A 17,887-nucleotide genomic window follows, 5' to 3' on the forward strand; every position below is an offset into this window, starting at 1 on the left:
CTGTTACAAATTAATAGCTTTGATTTTATCTGTCTGTAAAACCATTCTAATCTCTGTATTTGTATTTGTAATTTTGTTAAGATTATTGGGTGTGATTTTTTGTATTTGGTACCAGTAACATCCCACCAGCTGATTACAGCCAATTACACAATGTATCACAGACTACCACCTACCCCTATCGGGGTGAACCTTACATTGGTAAAACAATTAATTAAGCACCAAGACCTATTAGAAGTCTTGAAAGAAATCCGAGAAAGTGGAAAGAAAACCTTAATTACTGTCCAACATGGTACAAAAGAAATAACCAGAGTTCTACAAAGATAAAATACGGATAATCACTGGTGGATGTGATCTTTGGTGATCACCAACTGCAAATGGAATCTTTGATAAGTTGTGCCACCCTATTCTAGTTTTACTAATATTAGTTTGGGATAAGCTTAGGATTATCTATTACATTGTTAATTTGGAACTGGAGAATGCTACAACGAATAGCTGTACTAACCCTTTTGTCAAATGTACATGGTAAAGCGCTAAAAGACACTTATTGTCGTGGAAATTTTCCTTAAGTAAAAGAATTTACTTATTTCCTAGGAAAGGGGGGAATGAGACAGAATATCCATCCTGAACTAGTAAAGTGTCTAGGAGAGGTAAAGGTCTGTGGAGCTAAAGCTGAAGGAGAGGCCGCGTCCAGAGACAGCGAGGAGACAGAGAAAGAAAAACAGAAAAACCACGAGGTCAATCTGCCCCGACCTAGGAATTCCTCCGATAAAGAAGAATTAGTGCTAAGTGTCATGCAAGATGAATATGTATGAACTTATTGTGAAACTGTATGCATATGCATTTGGAAGGGGATAAAAGGAGGTCTGAAATCTTCAGGGGTACGCATGCCCTTTTGGGGAGTCTTGCGTCCGGCGCGCGTCGTAATAAAGCATACCGGCTTTACAACTTTTACAAGTTGTGAGGTTTCTTCTTTTTCTCCGCAAAACAGCACTGCGTTCAAGTTCATGCCGTGCCAGCCCCGAGCCGGGCACGGACACCTCCCGCCCGAGCAGCGGCCCCCAGCCCGGTGCCGCACGGGCGGGAACGGTCCCGGGCACGGAGCAGCCGCCTCCGTCCTAGCGAGAGCAGCCGGGATGAGCCATCGCTGCCGCGGCGCCGGCTCCATCCCGACCATCCGGGCACGGAGGAGAGCGCGGGCAGCCGCTCCCTCGGCTGCGATGCCAGCGCAGGGGGCACACGGGGGAAGCCGGCACCAGGAACTCGGCAGAACCCCCCGGCCCTCACCGCGGCCCCCTCCGCCCGCAGCGAGCCCCGAGCTGCGGCTGCACCGACCGCGGGTCCCACCTGGGCTGGAGCCGCCGCCGAGCTCCGCCGCCGCCTCGCCGGGCTATGGCCACCGCCGCCGCTCCGCAATGGGACAAACGGAATGACACGCCCGCCGCTCCGCTCCCGGCACACCCACCGGTTCGGCTTCGCGGGCACTGCCGCTGGTGCCACGGCCCGGCAGAGCTCGCTGCGGGCGGGGCTTCGCCTCAGGGGCAGGCGGCAGCGATCCCGAGCGCCGGCAGCAGCAGGGAAAGGAGCGAGCGAGCGGGGCAGCAAAGCGTGTGGCGCGCCGCGGGGGCACCGAGGCTCCTGTCCCGACAGAAGCCCTGCTAGGACAGAGGTGCCCAGGCCACTGAGGCCGCAGAAGGAGCGCAGCCCGGGCAAGGTGCTCCTGGGGCTCTCAACAGTGAATTCTCGCAGGGATTCTTGGGCTGGGCCTCGCCAGGTGCCCGGGGCCGGCAACAGCGCCCTGCGCCTCTCGTGCTCTCGGCGCTCGGTGCCTGTCGGCGATACACTGAGTCCAAACCTGGCAGCGCCAGCTCGTCTTTACCATTCTTTTTCAATTTCGTAGTGAACTACATCAAGGGGAAACTCCCTCTTGTCGCCACTTCAAAGCCTTGAATCAAGGGGAGAACGGAGGTTCCCTCTCCATTTAGATTCCTAAATGATGCATGAGGACGGTCTCCCCTCCGTTAAATCCCGAATCAAAAGAAAATCAAGGGGGATTTTTCCTCAATTTAGCCTCCTAAAACGAGGCGTTTCCCTCTTCAGTTGCCCTCAAGACCATTCTCAGCCCTTTTGGAAGCTGCTTCTGGGGCAGGCGGCTGCTGCAGCCAGGCCAGGGGCAGGGCAAGCCACATGGCAACGCCGGCGGGTGGGGGGGCGCCCGGGGGTGCCCCGGACTCTTCCCGGCCTCTCCCTTCAGGCAGATCAATTAAAACCCCAAATTGTCAGCGTTTCCCCACCCCCTGCTTTTTCTCCCCTCTTTTTTTGAAAAGGATTTGACATTTTCTTCCTTTCCTCCCACCGAGCTGCAAACAAAAGTCCGCCTCCCCAGGGCCCAAACCCCCCCCCCTTGCCCCTCTTTCTCCCCCCTTTTTTTGGCAGCACTTTCCCCCCTCCCCTCCCCCCGCCACTCCAGAAAACCTTTTTCCCCCACTGGCACCAGCTGCCCCTGCCCCGCCCCCTTTTTCCCCCTCTGAACTCCGGGGCCGCCTGCCCGGGGAGCCGCGCCCCCGTGGGGCCGGGAAAGGGGGGGGGGGAATGCGGGCGGGGGTTTTTTGGGGGGCCCTGGGCGGGGGGGGCCGGGTCCCCGGGGGCCCAGCAAAAGCGCTCTAGCCTCGCTCCTCCCCGGGGGGCAACAGAACACAGCGGGAAAGGCCGGGTCTCAAGGAGGAGCCAAATCCCCCCCCTCAGGGCAAAAGGGGCCCGGAGGGGGAAAAAAAAAATTTTCAAAAAATTTTATTATCAAACAAATCAGAGAAAGGGAACCAATGCCCCCAAACCCTAAAAATGCACCCCCCCCTGTTTCCCCTTTCCCCGGGGCTTCATTTTTGTCCCCATTTCCCCACTCCCCCCCCCCAAAAGGGGGACAGAAGGGGGGGGGTTACAGTCACATAAAAACACGCTTCTTCCCCGGGGGGACAAATCCCTTTTCCTGCTCCAGCCGGGGAAATTTCCCCCCCGGAGGGCTCAATCCTTTAAAAGCAGAAGAGGGGTAAAGAAAACAGACTATTCTCCACAGCAGGTGCCTGATGCCAAAAGGGGGGTTTTCCCGCTCAGCACACTCAGCGGGTTTTTTCCCCCTTCCAAAGACATTTAAAAAGTCCCCTTTCCCTTTTTTTTTGGGGGGAAGATTTTGGGTTTTTCCCCCTTTGGGTTGTTGTTCATGGGCCCCCGGGCCCCCAGAAGGGAAAGGGGGGGGAAACCCCTTTTTTTTTGCAACCCCCCGTTTATTGGGTAAAGGCATTTTTTTTAAACCCCCCCAAAAAGTTTTTGCAAGCCCCCCCAAAAAAAGGTCGGTAAAAAACCCTCCCATTTTTTAAACCTTTTGGGGCCCAAAATTTTTTGGGTTTCCCCCCCAAAGGAAAACTACGTTTTAAAACCCCGGGAAATTGGGAGCCGGCCAACCCCTTTTTTTTTCAACCTTTTTAAAAAAAACCCGGAACCCCCTTTTTGTTTAAAAAACTGGGGGGTTTTTCCTCACGCGCCTTCTCCCCCCTTTTAAAAAAAAACCCCCAAAAAAAATAAAAATTTTGGGGGGCCGGGAAGAAAAGGCCCAAAGAGGAGGGACTCCCGGGGGGGGAAACCCCCGCGGGTCAAAAAAAGGGTCTTTTGCCAAAACCCCAGGCTGGCCGGTTTTGACCCCCCGGGGGGGGGACCCCCCGGGGCCCGCCACCCAAAACCCCCTTTTTCCGCCTTTTCCCGGGGGGGCCCGCAAGGCCGGGGCCCCCCGGGGGTTTTAGGGAAAGGCTTTTCCTGCCCCTTATCGAGGAAAAACCCGGACCCCCCTTTTTTAAATTTTAAAGGGAGGAAAAAGCCCGGGGGGGGAAAAATTTGGGGAGGGAAAGGGTTGGTTTCCCCCTTTTAAGGGCCCCCCCCCCGGGTTTTTTTGGGTTTTTTGGGGGTTTTTTCCCCCCTTTTTCCCAAAGGGGGCCCCCCCCAAACCCCAAGTTGGGGACAAGGAAAGAAACCCCGCCTTTATTTCAGGGGTTTAAAAGGGGGGAAATTTTTCTTTAAAAAGACGGGAACCCCATGAGGGAAAAGGCAAAAGGGGGGCCCTTCCAAAACCCAATTTAAAGGGCCAAAAACCGTTGTGGGGGGGGTTTTTTTGGGAAAAAAAACCCCCCCTTTTAGGGGATTTTAAGAGGGGCCCCCAAAAAAAAGGGGGTTAAAAAAAAAAACAAAAAGGCCCCCCAAAAAAGGAAAAAAAAAAAAAGGGTGGGGGAAAAAATCCCAAAATTTGGGGGGGGGAAAAAAAAGGGAAAAAAAGGAAAAAAAAAAAATTTAAAAAAAAAAAAAAAGGGGGGGGAAAAAAAAGGGGGGAAAAAGGGGGGGCCCCCAAAAAAAGGGGGGGAAAATGAAAAAAAACCTTTTTAAAAGGGGGGGGCGGAAACCAGAAAAAAGGGAAAAGGGGGCCCCAAAAAAGGGGGAAAAAAAAAGGGAAATTGGGGGGGGAAAACAACCCCGGGACACCCCCCGGCCGGGCCCCCCCCCCTCCCCGCCCCCAGGACCCCCCCGGGGCCCCCGCCCCCCGCAAGGGCCGGGGGGCCCCCCCCGGGGCCCCAAATGGGCCCCTTGGGGGGGGAAAAAGGCCCGGGGGGTTTTGCCCACTGTTCCCCCCCCGGGAATCCGGGGGGGGGGCCCGGCCCAAAAGGGCCCCCTGCCAGTTTGGGGCCCGGGGGGAGGCCCGGGTTTGCCGGGAAGGGCTCCCATTGGGGCCCCAAAATGGGCAAGGGGAAAGGCCCCCCCACGGGGAAAGCCCAAAGGGAAAAAACCCCGGGCAAAATGGGGGGGGAAGGGGCTTTTGGGGGGGCCCGGGGTTTTTTTAGGGTCCCCCGGCCCCGGCCCTTTTTGGGGAAAAAAAAAAAGGGTTTTAAAAAACCGGTTTTGGGGGGGAAAAAAAGGGGGGGTCCCCCCCGGGGGGCAGGGGTGGGACCAAAACGGGCGTTCCTTTTTTTTTTTTTAAGGGGGGAAAAAACCCCACCCCCCAAAACCAAAAAAGGTTTTTTCCCCAGAATTTTCTTCCCCGGCCCAAACCCGCGCCCCCCTTTTTCCCCCGGGTTTTGGGGTTTTTTTTTTGGGGCCCCCCTTCCCCCCCTTCCCCCGGGGGTTTTTTTTTTAAATGCCCCCTTTTCCCCCTTTTTAAAATTTTAAAAAAAAACCCAAAAAGGGCCCAAAAAAGGGGCCCCCAGCTGGGCCCCGGGGGGTGGGGGGGGGTTTTTTTCAATTTACCGCGAAAAAAAAAAAAAAGGGGGGGAAAATTTTTTTTAAATTTAACTGGGGTTTTTTGTTAAACCCCCCGGCCCAACCCGGGTTGCCCGGCTTTTTGGTTAAACCCCAAAAAACCCCCCGCAGCGCCCTTTTCTTTTTCCCCAAAAATTTTCTAGTCACTTGCCTTTATGGAGCATGTCCTGTCTTGACTACAGTGAATGTTCTTCAGGCTTCAGACAGATTTCTGAGGCAAATGCAAGTGAGGACAATGTCCCTCACCTAATTTTTCTGTCCTGCTCAGGGCTGGGTACTGCCTATCATCACTCCTGCTAGCTTAACATCATGAATGGAGGCCACCAATGTTGTTTCATAACTAAGTCAAAAGGGTCTGAGGATTTTATAAAACAGTTTAAAATGTAATGCTTTTCCAAAGATGTGATGTGATTATTATCTTGTAGGTGTTCTAGCTCTACCAAAGAATCCCCTATTTGAGTAGATTGAAAAGACTTTTTCTCTCACTGGTAGCTAAAATACCAGGAAGGGTGTTTGCAGATACCACCATGGCCTGAAGGAATCCCCTCCCAACCTCCTGAAGTAAAAGTAACCTAAGCAAACACAGTGTGTCTCAAAGGTGTGAAAGACTTGTTTTTTTACTTGTTGCTCAGGTGTCAGGACTGCAGATTTTTCCCACTGCTCACCTGCAGTGAATCGCAGTGGTGGCAGTCAGGGACACATCCCTGTCCCCTTCAGGCACCTGGCTTTGCAGTCTTGGCATCTGAGCTCTGACCAAGCAGGCAGAAGGGACTGTCAGCCCGAGTCAGCAGCAGATCAAACATCCTTTCACCAAAGTGTCTCGTCTCTTTCACTTTCCTTGTCCAGGTGGTTCCCTTGTTGTTCTCCCTCCAGAGAGGTGGCCCCATTTCATCAGTGAAATCAGACCAGCTCTCCAGGCAAGGCTCAGACTTTGGCCTCAGGGTAAGAGGCCCTGATCCTTTCAAGATTTTTCTCTGTTCTAAGTGCAGTTCTTGTTGTAGCAGTTCCTGTCACCTTTGCATTAGCTGTGGTCTTCTAAAATGCTTATGTGCAGTCTTGCTCTTCCCCTCTCCACCACCAGATAGCTCTGTTCTCTCTTTCTTGGGACAGAAGAAACTGTCTTACCAGTGAGGAAAATATAGAAGCCCATTTAACATTTACAAAAAAAAAAAAAAAAAAAGGGTATTTTATATGAAAACAGAAGATTGAATGGGAAGCGAGAGAAGGAGAGCAAACAGGCAGTGGCTTTCCATCTGGTTTCTGACAGCTCTCCCAGATCCATATAAACAGAGACACTGGAAAGTGCCACTCTCCCTTTATTTTTGTTCTGAGAAAAAGGGTGCATTCAATGTCCACCCAAGACAGAAAAAGTGGATGAAAATGGGGCATTGGTGCCTTGGGGCCAGTGACAGCTGGTCACAACAACTTGGATGCTTTGGAATTAAGAATTTTATTGTACATTTACTTCAAACCATGGGATCTCAGAGGTGATCCACTGTACATGGGCCTGTCAGACCAGTTCAGAGACCTTTGTAGGTCAGTGTGTCTGAGTGCTGCCCTCGCTGTGACAGAGCCCTTGCCTCCAGGAGCTTTGGAATCTTTTCTGTGGAGCTTTGACAGTTCTGGTGGAATCACAGAGTGGATGAAGCCCTGCCTAAGCTGTCTGGGCACTTTGCTGCTGAAGCCACTCACGGATCAGCTGGTGAGCAATGGCCTGTTTGGGAGGGAACCAGGGTAAAAAACTGCCATCATCTTGCTTGGAAGAGCTGGGCTCCCTCTTGAGACCCTCCACAATTTCCTCCAGGCCAAACCAACGGGCTTCCTCCAGCTCCAGGGTGTCCAGACTGATCTGGAAAGAATTCAGAGGACACCAGTTCCTTAAATCAGCTTTGAATGTGGGCAGTGGTACCTTGCCTCCACAGAGATCCCATTCTGGAATGCCCAGAGTGCTACATTCATGCCTGAATTAGGCACTGATGCCAGCCCAGGGAAGGATATTTCTATCCACCAGTACTTTGTTGTGCTGGCTTCCTTAGGGAAGCCACAAACCAACCCCGCTCTGTTGTGGCAAAGCAAAGTGGCTGAGCACAGTAATTAACGTGGTGGAATCTGAGTGTTCTCTGGCAAATATGTGAGGGAACCTCCTCTGCAAAGTTCAGAGGGAAAAATCCAGGGCTGTTGGGCTCTGGGCTTGGGTACACAGTGACCTGAGTGAAATCTGGCACCTTGCAACAGGAGATGATGGGATTGTTCCAAAGTTTCTTCTGCACTTGCAGAAAAAGCCAATGGAAAGTTGCATTTACGGAGGGTTTGGTGCTCTCCTAACTAAATTCTGTGGGCTGAAGGAGGCTTTGCTGCCTGAGGCAGGCAGAGGAATAGCTCGGGGAGCCCGAGGCGCTCACCTCCGCCCGCTGCGCTCCCACCAGGGCGTGGCAGGCAATCATTAAGGAGCTGCTGGGGAAGGGCCAGTGCTGGGACGCCGAGTAGCGGAGCGACTGCACCTCCAGCCCCACCTCTTCGGCCACTTCTCGCCGCACTGCCTCCTCCACGTTCTCACCTAGAAGCAACCGCAGTTAGGCAAGGACGGCCCGGCCTCAGGGCAGCGAACCGTGGTGAGGGAAACGCAGGACACGCTCATTCCCACCCGCAGGAGCTGCAGCTGTGCTGTCCTGGAAACACTTGCTGACGGGATGCTCCATTAAATTCATCAACCTCTGATAAACACAGGCACCAGAGACATTTTTGGCCCCATCTACATACAGATGGTGGACAGAACAATTCAATTTTAAGCCATTTTCCCTCCTGTAATGAGAGGTCTGTAGTTTTTCTTGTAAGCAAAATGGATTTTAAAAGGATCAGGGGTTATAACCCAGCAAATTTAAAGCTTATGTTTGCTATCAGGGACTAGAAGAACTGCTAGACACCTAATTCCCATTCCTTCCAGGTACTGTCTGCATGCAAACACTGATCTATTTAGATATAATGGGGTTTTGTTTCCCAGCTGTTACAGAATCACACACTGGTTTGGGTCCAAAGGGGGGGCTTTAAGGATCATTTAGTTCCAACCCCCTACTATCAGCATGGACACTTCTGCTAGACCAGGCTGCTCAAAGGCTGCTCAAGCTTGGCCTTGAACGCATCTGGGGATGGGGACACATCACCTGTGTGTCCATCCTCCTCTGTGAACAGGGATTATGGCTGATGTCTCTTGCAGTAAGGTAGAAAAATCATAAAGAAAGGCTTCATGGAATCCAGCCTGCTCTCCTGGGGTCACTGGCTGGCCTTGTCAAAGCCAGCATTTTGCAAGTTCCCACGTGAAAGCAATCCTGGTGTGAGCAGTTCGTTAGCATAACAATATCACTGGGTGAAAGACAACTTGCACTTGTATAGACTGTTTTTACACTGTTAGATAGTTTTCATTTTTCTATCTCTCACAAACAACTTTTCCTGCACATACACACCGGTGGTTTGAGTGAGGGTAACAACTTTTTAGTTACCAATAAAGTAGTTGGCAAGAAAGCTACTGACCAATTGGAGTCACACATGAGGTCTGTAAAACTGTATAAAAATGAGTTATGTGACTAAAGAATGGGCTTTTTCCTCCATGAAGAACATGGAGTCCCGTGTGATTTATCCCAGCAGATGTCCCCACACCCCACATGCCCAGGGCCACTGTGCTGGATCAGAAGCACTCACCCATGTCACAGAAGCCTGACAGAGCTGTGAACATCCCCGGGGGAAACGAGGGCTGTCGGGCCAGGAGGCAGCGGCTCCCATCAGACACCAGGGTGATGACCACTGGAGACACCTGCCACATGCACCCAAAGCAAAACAAGGGCTTCAGACAAAAAAAGTAAGTGCAAATTTTTGCTTTTCCTGGCTGGTTGAGGGTCGCTGGCTTACCACTAAAGACAGAGTACCCAGCTAGGCACAGATCCCTCTTCCTCCTCCCCCCAGGGGTGAGCCAGCAGCGCTGCCCTCCTGTCCCTGTGTCCCTGCCCTGTGCTGCCAGGGCTCACCTGAGGGTAGTAAGTGACTCCACTGGCATGGCAGACACGTTTGCTGCCAGCTGGGTTCTTCTCAGTGGGCTGCCCAGTTCTGCTGCAGTACTGGTGGGAATCGTGCCACCGCAGGAGGGACTGGGCCTGCCAACACAGAGGAGCACAAACTCACTTATATATATATACATATATATATACCTAGGGGGAAGAAATAATTCAGAGCAGTCTCCATGAACAATGCTTGGTGTGCAGTCATGGGGATAAACTCTGATTATCTTTGGAAGCCTCAGAAAGGTGAATGAAGTATGGGCAGTCCTTTGAAAGTGGCAGATTCTGCAATCCATGTTTGCTGCTTCGAAATTTGAGTATGTTTGGGGGAGGTGGACAAGAGCTGTTGTTTATTGGGACATAATGGGAGTTGTGTTGGGAGCTGGACTATTTTAAAGAGTCTCCAGCCCTGAATATCTTCTTGAAAAATAGCCCAGGCATCACAAACATTATAGAGCAGGAAAGGAAACACGAGCTATTTCTTCTTATGGATCAGGACAGCTGATTTTCACACACAGGCCTTTTCTTAGGCCTTCCAAACACAGGGCACCCGCTTATAAGGGAGAGGATTTAAAAGAGCAGCTCTCAGAGAAGACATGTAAGTTTGTTTGTGATTCCCAGTTTGCCTGACAGTTGTTGAGCTGAGGACAAACTGGGATTGCTGTGATTTAGCACATTTCAGCTAAATGGCATAAATTACTGCAGTCATTTTAAAGTCACTTTTCTGTTTCCCTTGTATCTTCCTTTTGGGACTACAAATTTGGGAAAACTGTTGTAATTTATAGTGTGTCTGTATCTAAGTCCCTGAAAGTCTACAGTAGGTACTTCTACAATATTAGACCATAAAACAATGTGGGAGATGAGGACAAGGGTTGATGTTAGAGACTAAAGCTCCCTAAAGTAAAAAGCCCAGTCCAATACTGAAGCCAGCAAAGGAGAATCCTTCCTGTCCACGACAAAGAGAGCCTTCCGTAGGTTAGTAAATGATCCCTGCAGTTCTGCCTCAATGACTGATTTATCCAAGGCTCCTGTTCGAGGGAAAGAAAAAGAAAAAATGAAAATTTGATCTCATAAATTTCAGCTATTATTGCTATTATTCCAATTTTATGCCCTTTGCTGTTCCAATATACAGTTTCTGGGAGTTCCCATGGAAGTGAACCACATCAGGGGAAGCATTCCCAAATGTGAGTGCCTCCCCCAGCCACCTTTCCTAACACACACAGGCATAGGAGCAGCAGTTGCAGCCCATGACCTGCCACGCTCACAAGAGCCCCTACAGAGACCCAACCCAGCCCTCCTTGGCAGGACAGGTCCTCCCAAGGATTAGGGATTTGTTTGATCCCAGTGCATCAAACAAAAAGAGGAAGAGGAGCCATCCCAACCTAAATCCAGTGCGAAGTGCGGCCTGTGCTCGTCCGAACATCCGATCAGCACCGACTTCTCCATCCACTGCTCGGCCTCCTGCAGCTTCCCCAGAATCTGTCTCATCTCTGAACAGCAGGGAAAGGGGAAGAGAAAGCTGTGATGAAAGCAAAAGCATCTCTGGATTTGCTCTCTGGATCCTCAAGGCACAGGCAATCTTGGCTCAAAGCAGAATGCCCACATGGGAAAGGGGACCAGACCAGTGATCCCACACAGGTAGAAACCTAAAATCTGGCTTTGCTCCTAAGCTGTAGGAAGTTTAGATCATGTCAGGCTAAAGGTCCCAATGTTGTAATGCCTGGGAAGCAGCTGTCCATTGCTTTTGTCCTGCACCAGCCAATAGCTTTCTCTCAAAGAAAACTTTTCCTACATTACACCCAAAAGACATTTGTCAGTAAGGCCTTGTTTGTTTTCCTGCCAGCCCTTTCTCTTCAAAAGGCACAGTTCCAAATGTTTAAACCTGATCAGCTCAGAACAGATCAGGTTGATACCATGTGTGTGTCTCTGTTTCATTTCAGCTGTGTGATCCACCAGCTGTTTCTTTCTGGATGCACTGATTTCTTTCTTACCTGCTGCACTGAGCTGTGGTACCAAATATTTCTTCCCAACTTTCTGCAGGAAGGGGGAGAGATTGTGAAAGAGGTAGAAAGTTCCTGAGGTCTGAGCTTGTCTACAAAGGCTGTCATCTTCCTTTAACTGATTTAAGTATCTGCAGTGAGAAAATGATTGGGAAGATGAATTGAAGATCATCTTGAGATTCTTGCTTATTTGGAGGCCTTTATTTTGCACAGAGCAGGGGGGCTGAATGGACAGATCAGATTTAAGGTACTCCACGTGCTTGGAGAGTTTTGACAGCTGAGTTACTCTTTGGTGGACTGCAGCCTCTAGTGAAGTTTGTGTGGCAGAAAATACTGCAGTTCTTACCTACCACATGAGTACCCTCAAGTCTGGACATGCAAAAAGATCAGTAACCCAGTCTCTCAATCCAAAAGGTCTGCTGTAAAGGCTGCAGGAAACCTTGATCTTCCCTTTACACACCCAATCCCTCCCAGCTTGGAATATTCTGTGAATTTGGATGGCTCCAAATGCTGTTTTGCTGAGCACTTCTGCTGTTGAATCTGGTTCCCATCAGACTACATGTGTTATGTTGTACCTGTCACACTGATGTGAGGGGTAAAAACCAAGTCTTGGGGCACAGCTGGCTGGAGCTGAGTTAGGAAAAAAAAATCATTGGGAAAAGGGTGTCAGCATATTCTCCTTGCAGGCTGTTTGGAGCAGTATTTAAAAAGAGGTGAGCAGCATCACTTCAAGTCTTCCTGGTATTGTAGGAGCCCTCTAGGCAGGACAGGCAATCATTAACAGAGCTTCAGCCTGAGAGAAGCAGTTCCTACCAGTGGTGAAGGGAGCCCAGAGGCTTGGCTATTACCCTTCACAGAGCTCACAAAGCATTTATTTGTGTGTGATGGCTGAACTGGTAAAGGATTAACCCCCAGGTCAGGATGAGGTAGGGCTGCTTGTGCCAAGCTCTGGCCTCCAGTACTCAGGAATCAGATGAGAACTTACCTCATTTTTCTCACATAGGTGGAGTGCAACCTGCAGGCAAGGGAGGAAACTCTCCTGTGAAGTGCTTGATACACTGCAGCCATAACCAACACCTACAGCTGGTGTCTCTGCCTAAAAAAAGAGCATAAAATGTAATGCAGCAGCCCTGCAAGGTTAAGTTTGATTTAAGAGGTGCAATAACCAGGTAAATCTCCCTCTCACAGCATCTGCAGAATCTGCTTTCTAAAATGATCACTTCAGTCACACTTCAAACTCCACTTCAAGATACCTCAGTTTGTTTCCATCTCTGAGTGTACACAGCTCTTCCAGAACTTGCTTATAAGACTAGATTAGACCTTTCTCTCCCAATTCCTGTGTCCCTGGGGAAAAGGGCAGAGAAGGTGGCTGCTCTTTTGCTGGTTTCCTACACAGTTGTAATGGCCTCGATCCAACCACACATCCTATTGCAGCACACAGTGGATCTGTGGGAAAGGCACTGATGCCAGGAGAGAAAGACAAAATATCAGCTGTGCAAGAGAATTCCCTGAGCTAGACAGGGGACAGCAGTTGCAGCTGAGCGGGATCATCTCCAGCTACAAACGCTTTTTGTGCCAAAGAATCACAGCACGTTTTCAGCCCAGGCTGAAAGCCTGACCTCGGCTTCAGGATGTCAAAAATAGCCAGAGACCCGAGACAGAAGCGAACTGTGGTGCACAGTCCCTGGTGGTCACTGAGAACATCGCACTCTGCAGCCATAGAACACAAACCCCTTTATGGAGCAAGTCACCTTTACTTTGTTACAGACACTCAGGCAGTGCCAGGAAGAGTCTGAGAGCTCTTCCTTCAGCACAGGTCAGTGATGGCAGCCTGAGAGGTGCCTCAGCACAGGCTCCTATTTACACGCGCTGACTTTGCCTCGTGGCTCTGGACATCTCCGCCCCAGATCGCCCGGACTGGGACAATCCCTTCGGGAAGCCACGGGGAGCAGTGGGAGCTGGGCACGCTGGTGCTGACACCTGTGAGGAGGGTGGCTGCCACACAGGCCGTGTCACAGAGGGTTGGGTGGGGGGACAGCCCTGTGTGTGTCTCGCAGCAATCGCCGTGCGAACGTCCCGGCGCTGAACCGGAGCGCCGCCTTTGCTCCGGAACGAGCGGCAGCGCTGTCCCCGGCTGGGACAAAGGGAAGGAAGAGCTTTTTGCCCCGACCCGAGGGCGACAGGCGCTTAACCCCTTCCTCTCCAGCAACCACCGCGCCAGGCTTTGGCTGGGACCATGAAAACTCCCAGACAGCGCTGCCTGCACCTCCAGAGATCCCCGAGCTTTGGAGAACCCCAGGAGGCAGGAGCGGGGTCGGGCCGCCCTTCCCCGCGCGTTCCCCACTCACTGCGCCGTGTGCGGAAGCAGCGCCGGCCCCGGTCAGCGGCAGAGCCCGGCCCGCCCCTCCGCTGCGCTCCAGCCGCTCTTCCCGCACCGGGAGCGCTGGGAATTGTAGTTCTGTACAGGCTGCAGCGTGTTCCTGTTCCTTACTTTCTCTTTTCTCCTCCTTTTCCCCCCACCCCAAGCTTCTCTGGGTTTTGTATCCCCACCACGGAAGGGTTGCTTAAAGTAAAGGACCACACGTCCTCGAATAGGAAAAGATGCCAAAAATCACACGGGGCATCATTTGTGATCATTTATTTCCAAATTTTGATTTTGGAAGGAATTTGAGATGGGACTTTTGGAGTTATTTTTGATGATGTAGTTTATTTTTTAAAAATTTTTATATAGGTAGGAAGGGTGAGTTCGGTTTATGTTGTTATGGTATGGTTTAGAAAGTTACAAGATTTTTAGTTATAAGACTTTTTAAGGATAAAATATCATTAGTAAGGATAAAATATTGCTAAAATATTGTTAATAAGGATATTTATGGTTTTTTAACTTAACCTTTAAATATTTTTAATGCATTTATGTTTCAGTGTAAGCTTTTAAAGTTAATTATGTTATGTTTTAGTTAATTATATTAATGATAAACTTATAATATTGTATTTTAATTCTTTTGTTTATTTTTGTAAGGTGTTTTTTGTACCTTAAACTTTACAACTCCAAACTTTTTTTTACTTAGCTTAACGTTTTTTGGTTTAAACTAAAAATCTACATTTTTGCTTTTAGCACTTAAGTTTGGAAGTTTTTTCCAAGGTCTCAAATCAAATCCTGTGTTTCATTTTAAGCCTTGGTTTACAGGCTCAAAGTTTTGAGAGTTCCTTGCATTTCAGATTCCGACAGCTGGATATATCCAAAGGCTGGAGCTGTTCAGTGCTCGAGCACCCAAATACCCACAGCTGGATTGAACAGCTCTGATCAGAGAGCACCCTGTGCCAGGACACGTCACAATAATGACAAATCACTTTCATTCCTTTGCAATCCAACAGATTCCTCTCGAGTATTGAAAACATGATTCTGGGTTGGAGCCTACCTGACTATATTTAGCACAAAGAGAATTTTATAAACATACAAAAAGTAAATGTTTTCAGGGCAGCCTGTTGCTTTTTGGTCATGAATTGAGCTGTTCTAATCGAGAATTCACGTCATGTAATCTGAGAGCATGGCTTGTAAAAATAAACAGAATACCCAGGGAAATAGTGCTCTCGTTACCAGAGTTACTCACAAGTTTAGCTTTAATTATGCTTGACTGCTATTTTTATGCTTCCTGAAACAAAGCAAGCCCAGTCTTATTAATCCAGCAAACTAATTGGATTAATGGACAAAACACATCTTCCCTTAATAAGATAAAGGATTGAAATATAATCTCTAAGGGAAGTATCCACCCTGCTGTTAAAACAAACTAACAGATTTACTGACCCTAAATACCCCCAGATATGGATCTTGCAAGAGGAGCTGGCTTTAGAGGGAAGCAGCTGGGGGAGATGCTTGGGACATCAAATCTGGGGCCAGCCTTTCCAGCTGGTTCAGCACAGAGCAGCCAGGTGTTGGTGAGTGCTCCTGTCACAGGAAGGACTAAAAGCCAGGGCAGCAGGGCAGGGCAGTGCTCTGGTCTCTCCTTGTTAGGTGAGCTCAAACCCTCATGGCTTGGATCAGCCCAACCATGCCCACCTAGCCCTGTGCCTCAGGAAGATAAGTAATGAGATAAGAGTCTGCACTGCTGCTGGTCCGACCTGGGGCAAGCCAAGCCCTCGGTGAGAGATCCCTTGTGCCTCCTCTTCCAGGGTTCACACCTCAAATACCCTGTTAGGTACTTCTGCAGCATGTCAGCAAGGGGCATGATTTCAAAACAGAGGCTGGCTTGTCATTTATTCACTTAATTCAAAGAGCATAAATGCCAGCTGTTGTTTTGGCACTTGAGTTGTTTCTTTGTAAGCATTTTTGGGGCTCCAGGTTGAGCGAGTTGCATCTGTAAACTGTTTATATCAGTCCCTTGCAGACATTGTACCCTGTGCTGGGAGCAATCCTGGGAGTGAAGTGAGGGCCTGGACACAGAAATGCATCTCTGACAGCTTTGTGTAGCTTACCAATTTCAGCTTTGGCAGGGCCCCAGAGGAAACAAATCCCAGAAATTCTCCTGATGCAGTAAGAGCAAACCAAAGGAGCAGGCAAAGAGGACCCAGGGAACATCATCTCTTACATGGACAAAATCAAGGTAAATCTTTGGTCCTGTGTTGCATAAATTATTATTTTTATTAAATTTATTATATCTAATCTTAAATCTATTATATCTAAAATATATATTATTTTTCTTCAATTTTCTATTGTAAAATATACTCATATTGGGGTTAAGAGTTGGTAAAAGATTTTTCCAAGCCATAAAAGCAGCTGGAAAATGTAATTCCAGGCTAATAATGGTTATACTACTAATCTTGCTTTTCCTTTCTCTTTTGTGCCTCTCCAGTTGCCCCCAATAAGCAGAAATAAGCATTAGAATTGCTAACAGCTGGCCCTTGTAAAACAACTGTTAATTGCCTTAAATACATGGAACCAGCAAATTCACATCAAAAACTTGTGGTCAAGCCTCAAGGAACTTTTTGGAAAGAAAAAAAATCCTTTTTTTAGGATAAGCTTAGGGAAAGACAAACCACTTCTTTAAAAGGAAAGCCAATGAGTAGCCTTCCCCCCATCATTATATTTTAGATGCAAACCACCCAAAATCTGGCTTTTCTCTGAAGTTAGAATCATGTCTGTCATGTATATGATGGACCTTTTAATCAGCTGGGCCTTTTGAGTTAATGTGGATTGATATAAATGTGACTCAGCAACCTCATTAATCAAATCTAACGAGCTGGAGCCTTCACCCCCCTCCTGATGGATTTGTTGGTGTCCCCCACTGCCTGCCTCACTTCCTAAAAATATCTGGAGAGTGCAAAAGAGGATGAGAAAGCAGCAGACCTTGCTTGAAGAAGTCTGCCTGTGCCTCTGCAGTGTGTGAGGTTTTGCCAAATCTCTAGAAGCTGCTGTTAAATCTCTGGCTAGATGTTAGGGACTCTCTGGATAACAGGGCTTTAACTGGATGCCTCAGCTTGGATAACATTCCAGAGTTTCCTGCTAGTTGTAGGAGTTGTATTTCTGTTGGAAGGCGACCAGAATGAGAGGAAGGGAAGGCTTATTTTTTGATGCATAGTTCCACTAAAAACTGGCCTTCTTCCTGCTCTGCTGTCAGCTGTGTGGACACATCTGTGTCCACAGCTGGACAAGAAACAAATACATTCACCTCATGCCCTTGTTTGTGTCTCCTGCACCCCCTAAAATGGGACAAAACACCCAAGGCTTTGTCCCTTCGGGTGGGAGCTGAGGTGACAGTCTGGGTACAGGAAGAAATCTCAGCTGCAGCCTCCAGGTCCCTCTTCTGGACGAGGTGGTTTTAGGGCAGTCACCCTGATAACAGTGTGTGTTAGAGGGGGGGTTGGCCCTGCTGTGCCTTTGCCAGCTCTCTGTTGTTGTTGTGAAAGATTTCCAGGTGGGAGTGAGCACCAATTGAAAGGGCAAAGATGGAAGGCTGGCTGCGCTAGTGAGGTGATCCTTGCCTTGAAACCCTCACCTAAAGAGATGGGGAAAAACGCTTGGGAATGTCTCTGATTCTAACTGAATGGCTGGAATGAGCAAACAACCAGTTTATTTAGGAAACCGTAGAAAGCAAAGAGCAGGCAGCATCGATCTCTCCGAGCAAAACTCACCCAAGCAGCTTTTTAAAGCACCTGAGAGGGTTCGGAGCGCTGCAGCCTCGATGATCCCGGACTGATTCCCTAGTGCTGAGCCCAGCTGCCCTGGCAGCAAGGTACGGGACCGGCGTTCTGGGCCTTTCTGGCAACTTTTACTCCAAAAACACCGCTCCGGCTCCGTGCTTCCCACCGGCCTTGGCTCGGGGGCTGTTCCCAGCTCGCAGCACCCGGGCCGGTGGCGGTCCCGGGCCGGTCCCACGTGCGCGGTGTCCCCGGGCCGAGGGGACCCACGTGGAGACGCGGCGGCACTGGCGGCGCATGCGCAGTGCGGCGCCCGCCGCTGTGACCGGACTCACGTAGCGCGCGGGCCGCGCCGCCCGGGGGGCGTGGCCCGAGGGGGCGTGGCCGGGCGCGGCTATAAGAGGCGCGGCGGGG

At 49.8% G+C, this 17,887-nt stretch overlaps 1 protein-coding gene and 1 long non-coding RNA gene across 5 annotated transcripts; one reads left to right on the forward strand and one right to left on the reverse strand.

Annotated features, from left to right (window-relative positions):
* Nucleotides 1-6,723: 6,723 nt before the first annotated feature.
* Nucleotides 6,724-17,738, reverse strand: NUDT13 (nudix hydrolase 13). Of its 4 annotated transcripts, none has more exons than XM_064716724.1 (9): nucleotides 17,468-17,738; nucleotides 12,327-12,437; nucleotides 11,333-11,472; nucleotides 10,724-10,831; nucleotides 10,263-10,369; nucleotides 9,312-9,437; nucleotides 8,989-9,100; nucleotides 7,695-7,849; nucleotides 6,724-7,141 (listed from the first exon to the last, which is right to left on the reverse strand). In XM_064716724.1, the coding sequence occupies exons 2-9, from the start codon at nucleotides 12,407-12,409 to the stop codon at nucleotides 6,947-6,949; spliced, it is 1,026 nt and encodes a 341-aa protein (XP_064572794.1). In that variant the 5' UTR covers nucleotides 12,410-12,437; nucleotides 17,468-17,738; the 3' UTR covers nucleotides 6,724-6,946. The 4 variants fall into 4 exon arrangements, with proteins under 4 accessions (XP_064572794.1, XP_064572793.1, XP_064572795.1 ...); XM_064716723.1 differs by lacking the exon at nucleotides 17,468-17,738 and adding an exon at nucleotides 13,690-13,794; XM_064716725.1 differs by lacking the exon at nucleotides 17,468-17,738 and adding an exon at nucleotides 12,595-12,613.
* On the forward strand, nucleotides 15,346-17,036 carry LOC135449566 (uncharacterized). Its single transcript, XR_010440764.1, has 3 exons — nucleotides 15,346-15,478; nucleotides 15,830-15,939; nucleotides 16,189-17,036. It is a non-coding gene; the product is annotated as an uncharacterized LOC135449566 (long non-coding RNA).
* Nucleotides 17,739-17,887: the final 149 nt, after the last annotated feature.

Source organism: Zonotrichia leucophrys, chromosome 6 (assembly GCF_028769735.1).
Source record: "Zonotrichia leucophrys gambelii isolate GWCS_2022_RI chromosome 6, RI_Zleu_2.0, whole genome shotgun sequence".
Classification (NCBI taxonomy): domain Eukaryota; kingdom Metazoa; phylum Chordata; class Aves; order Passeriformes; family Passerellidae; genus Zonotrichia; species Zonotrichia leucophrys.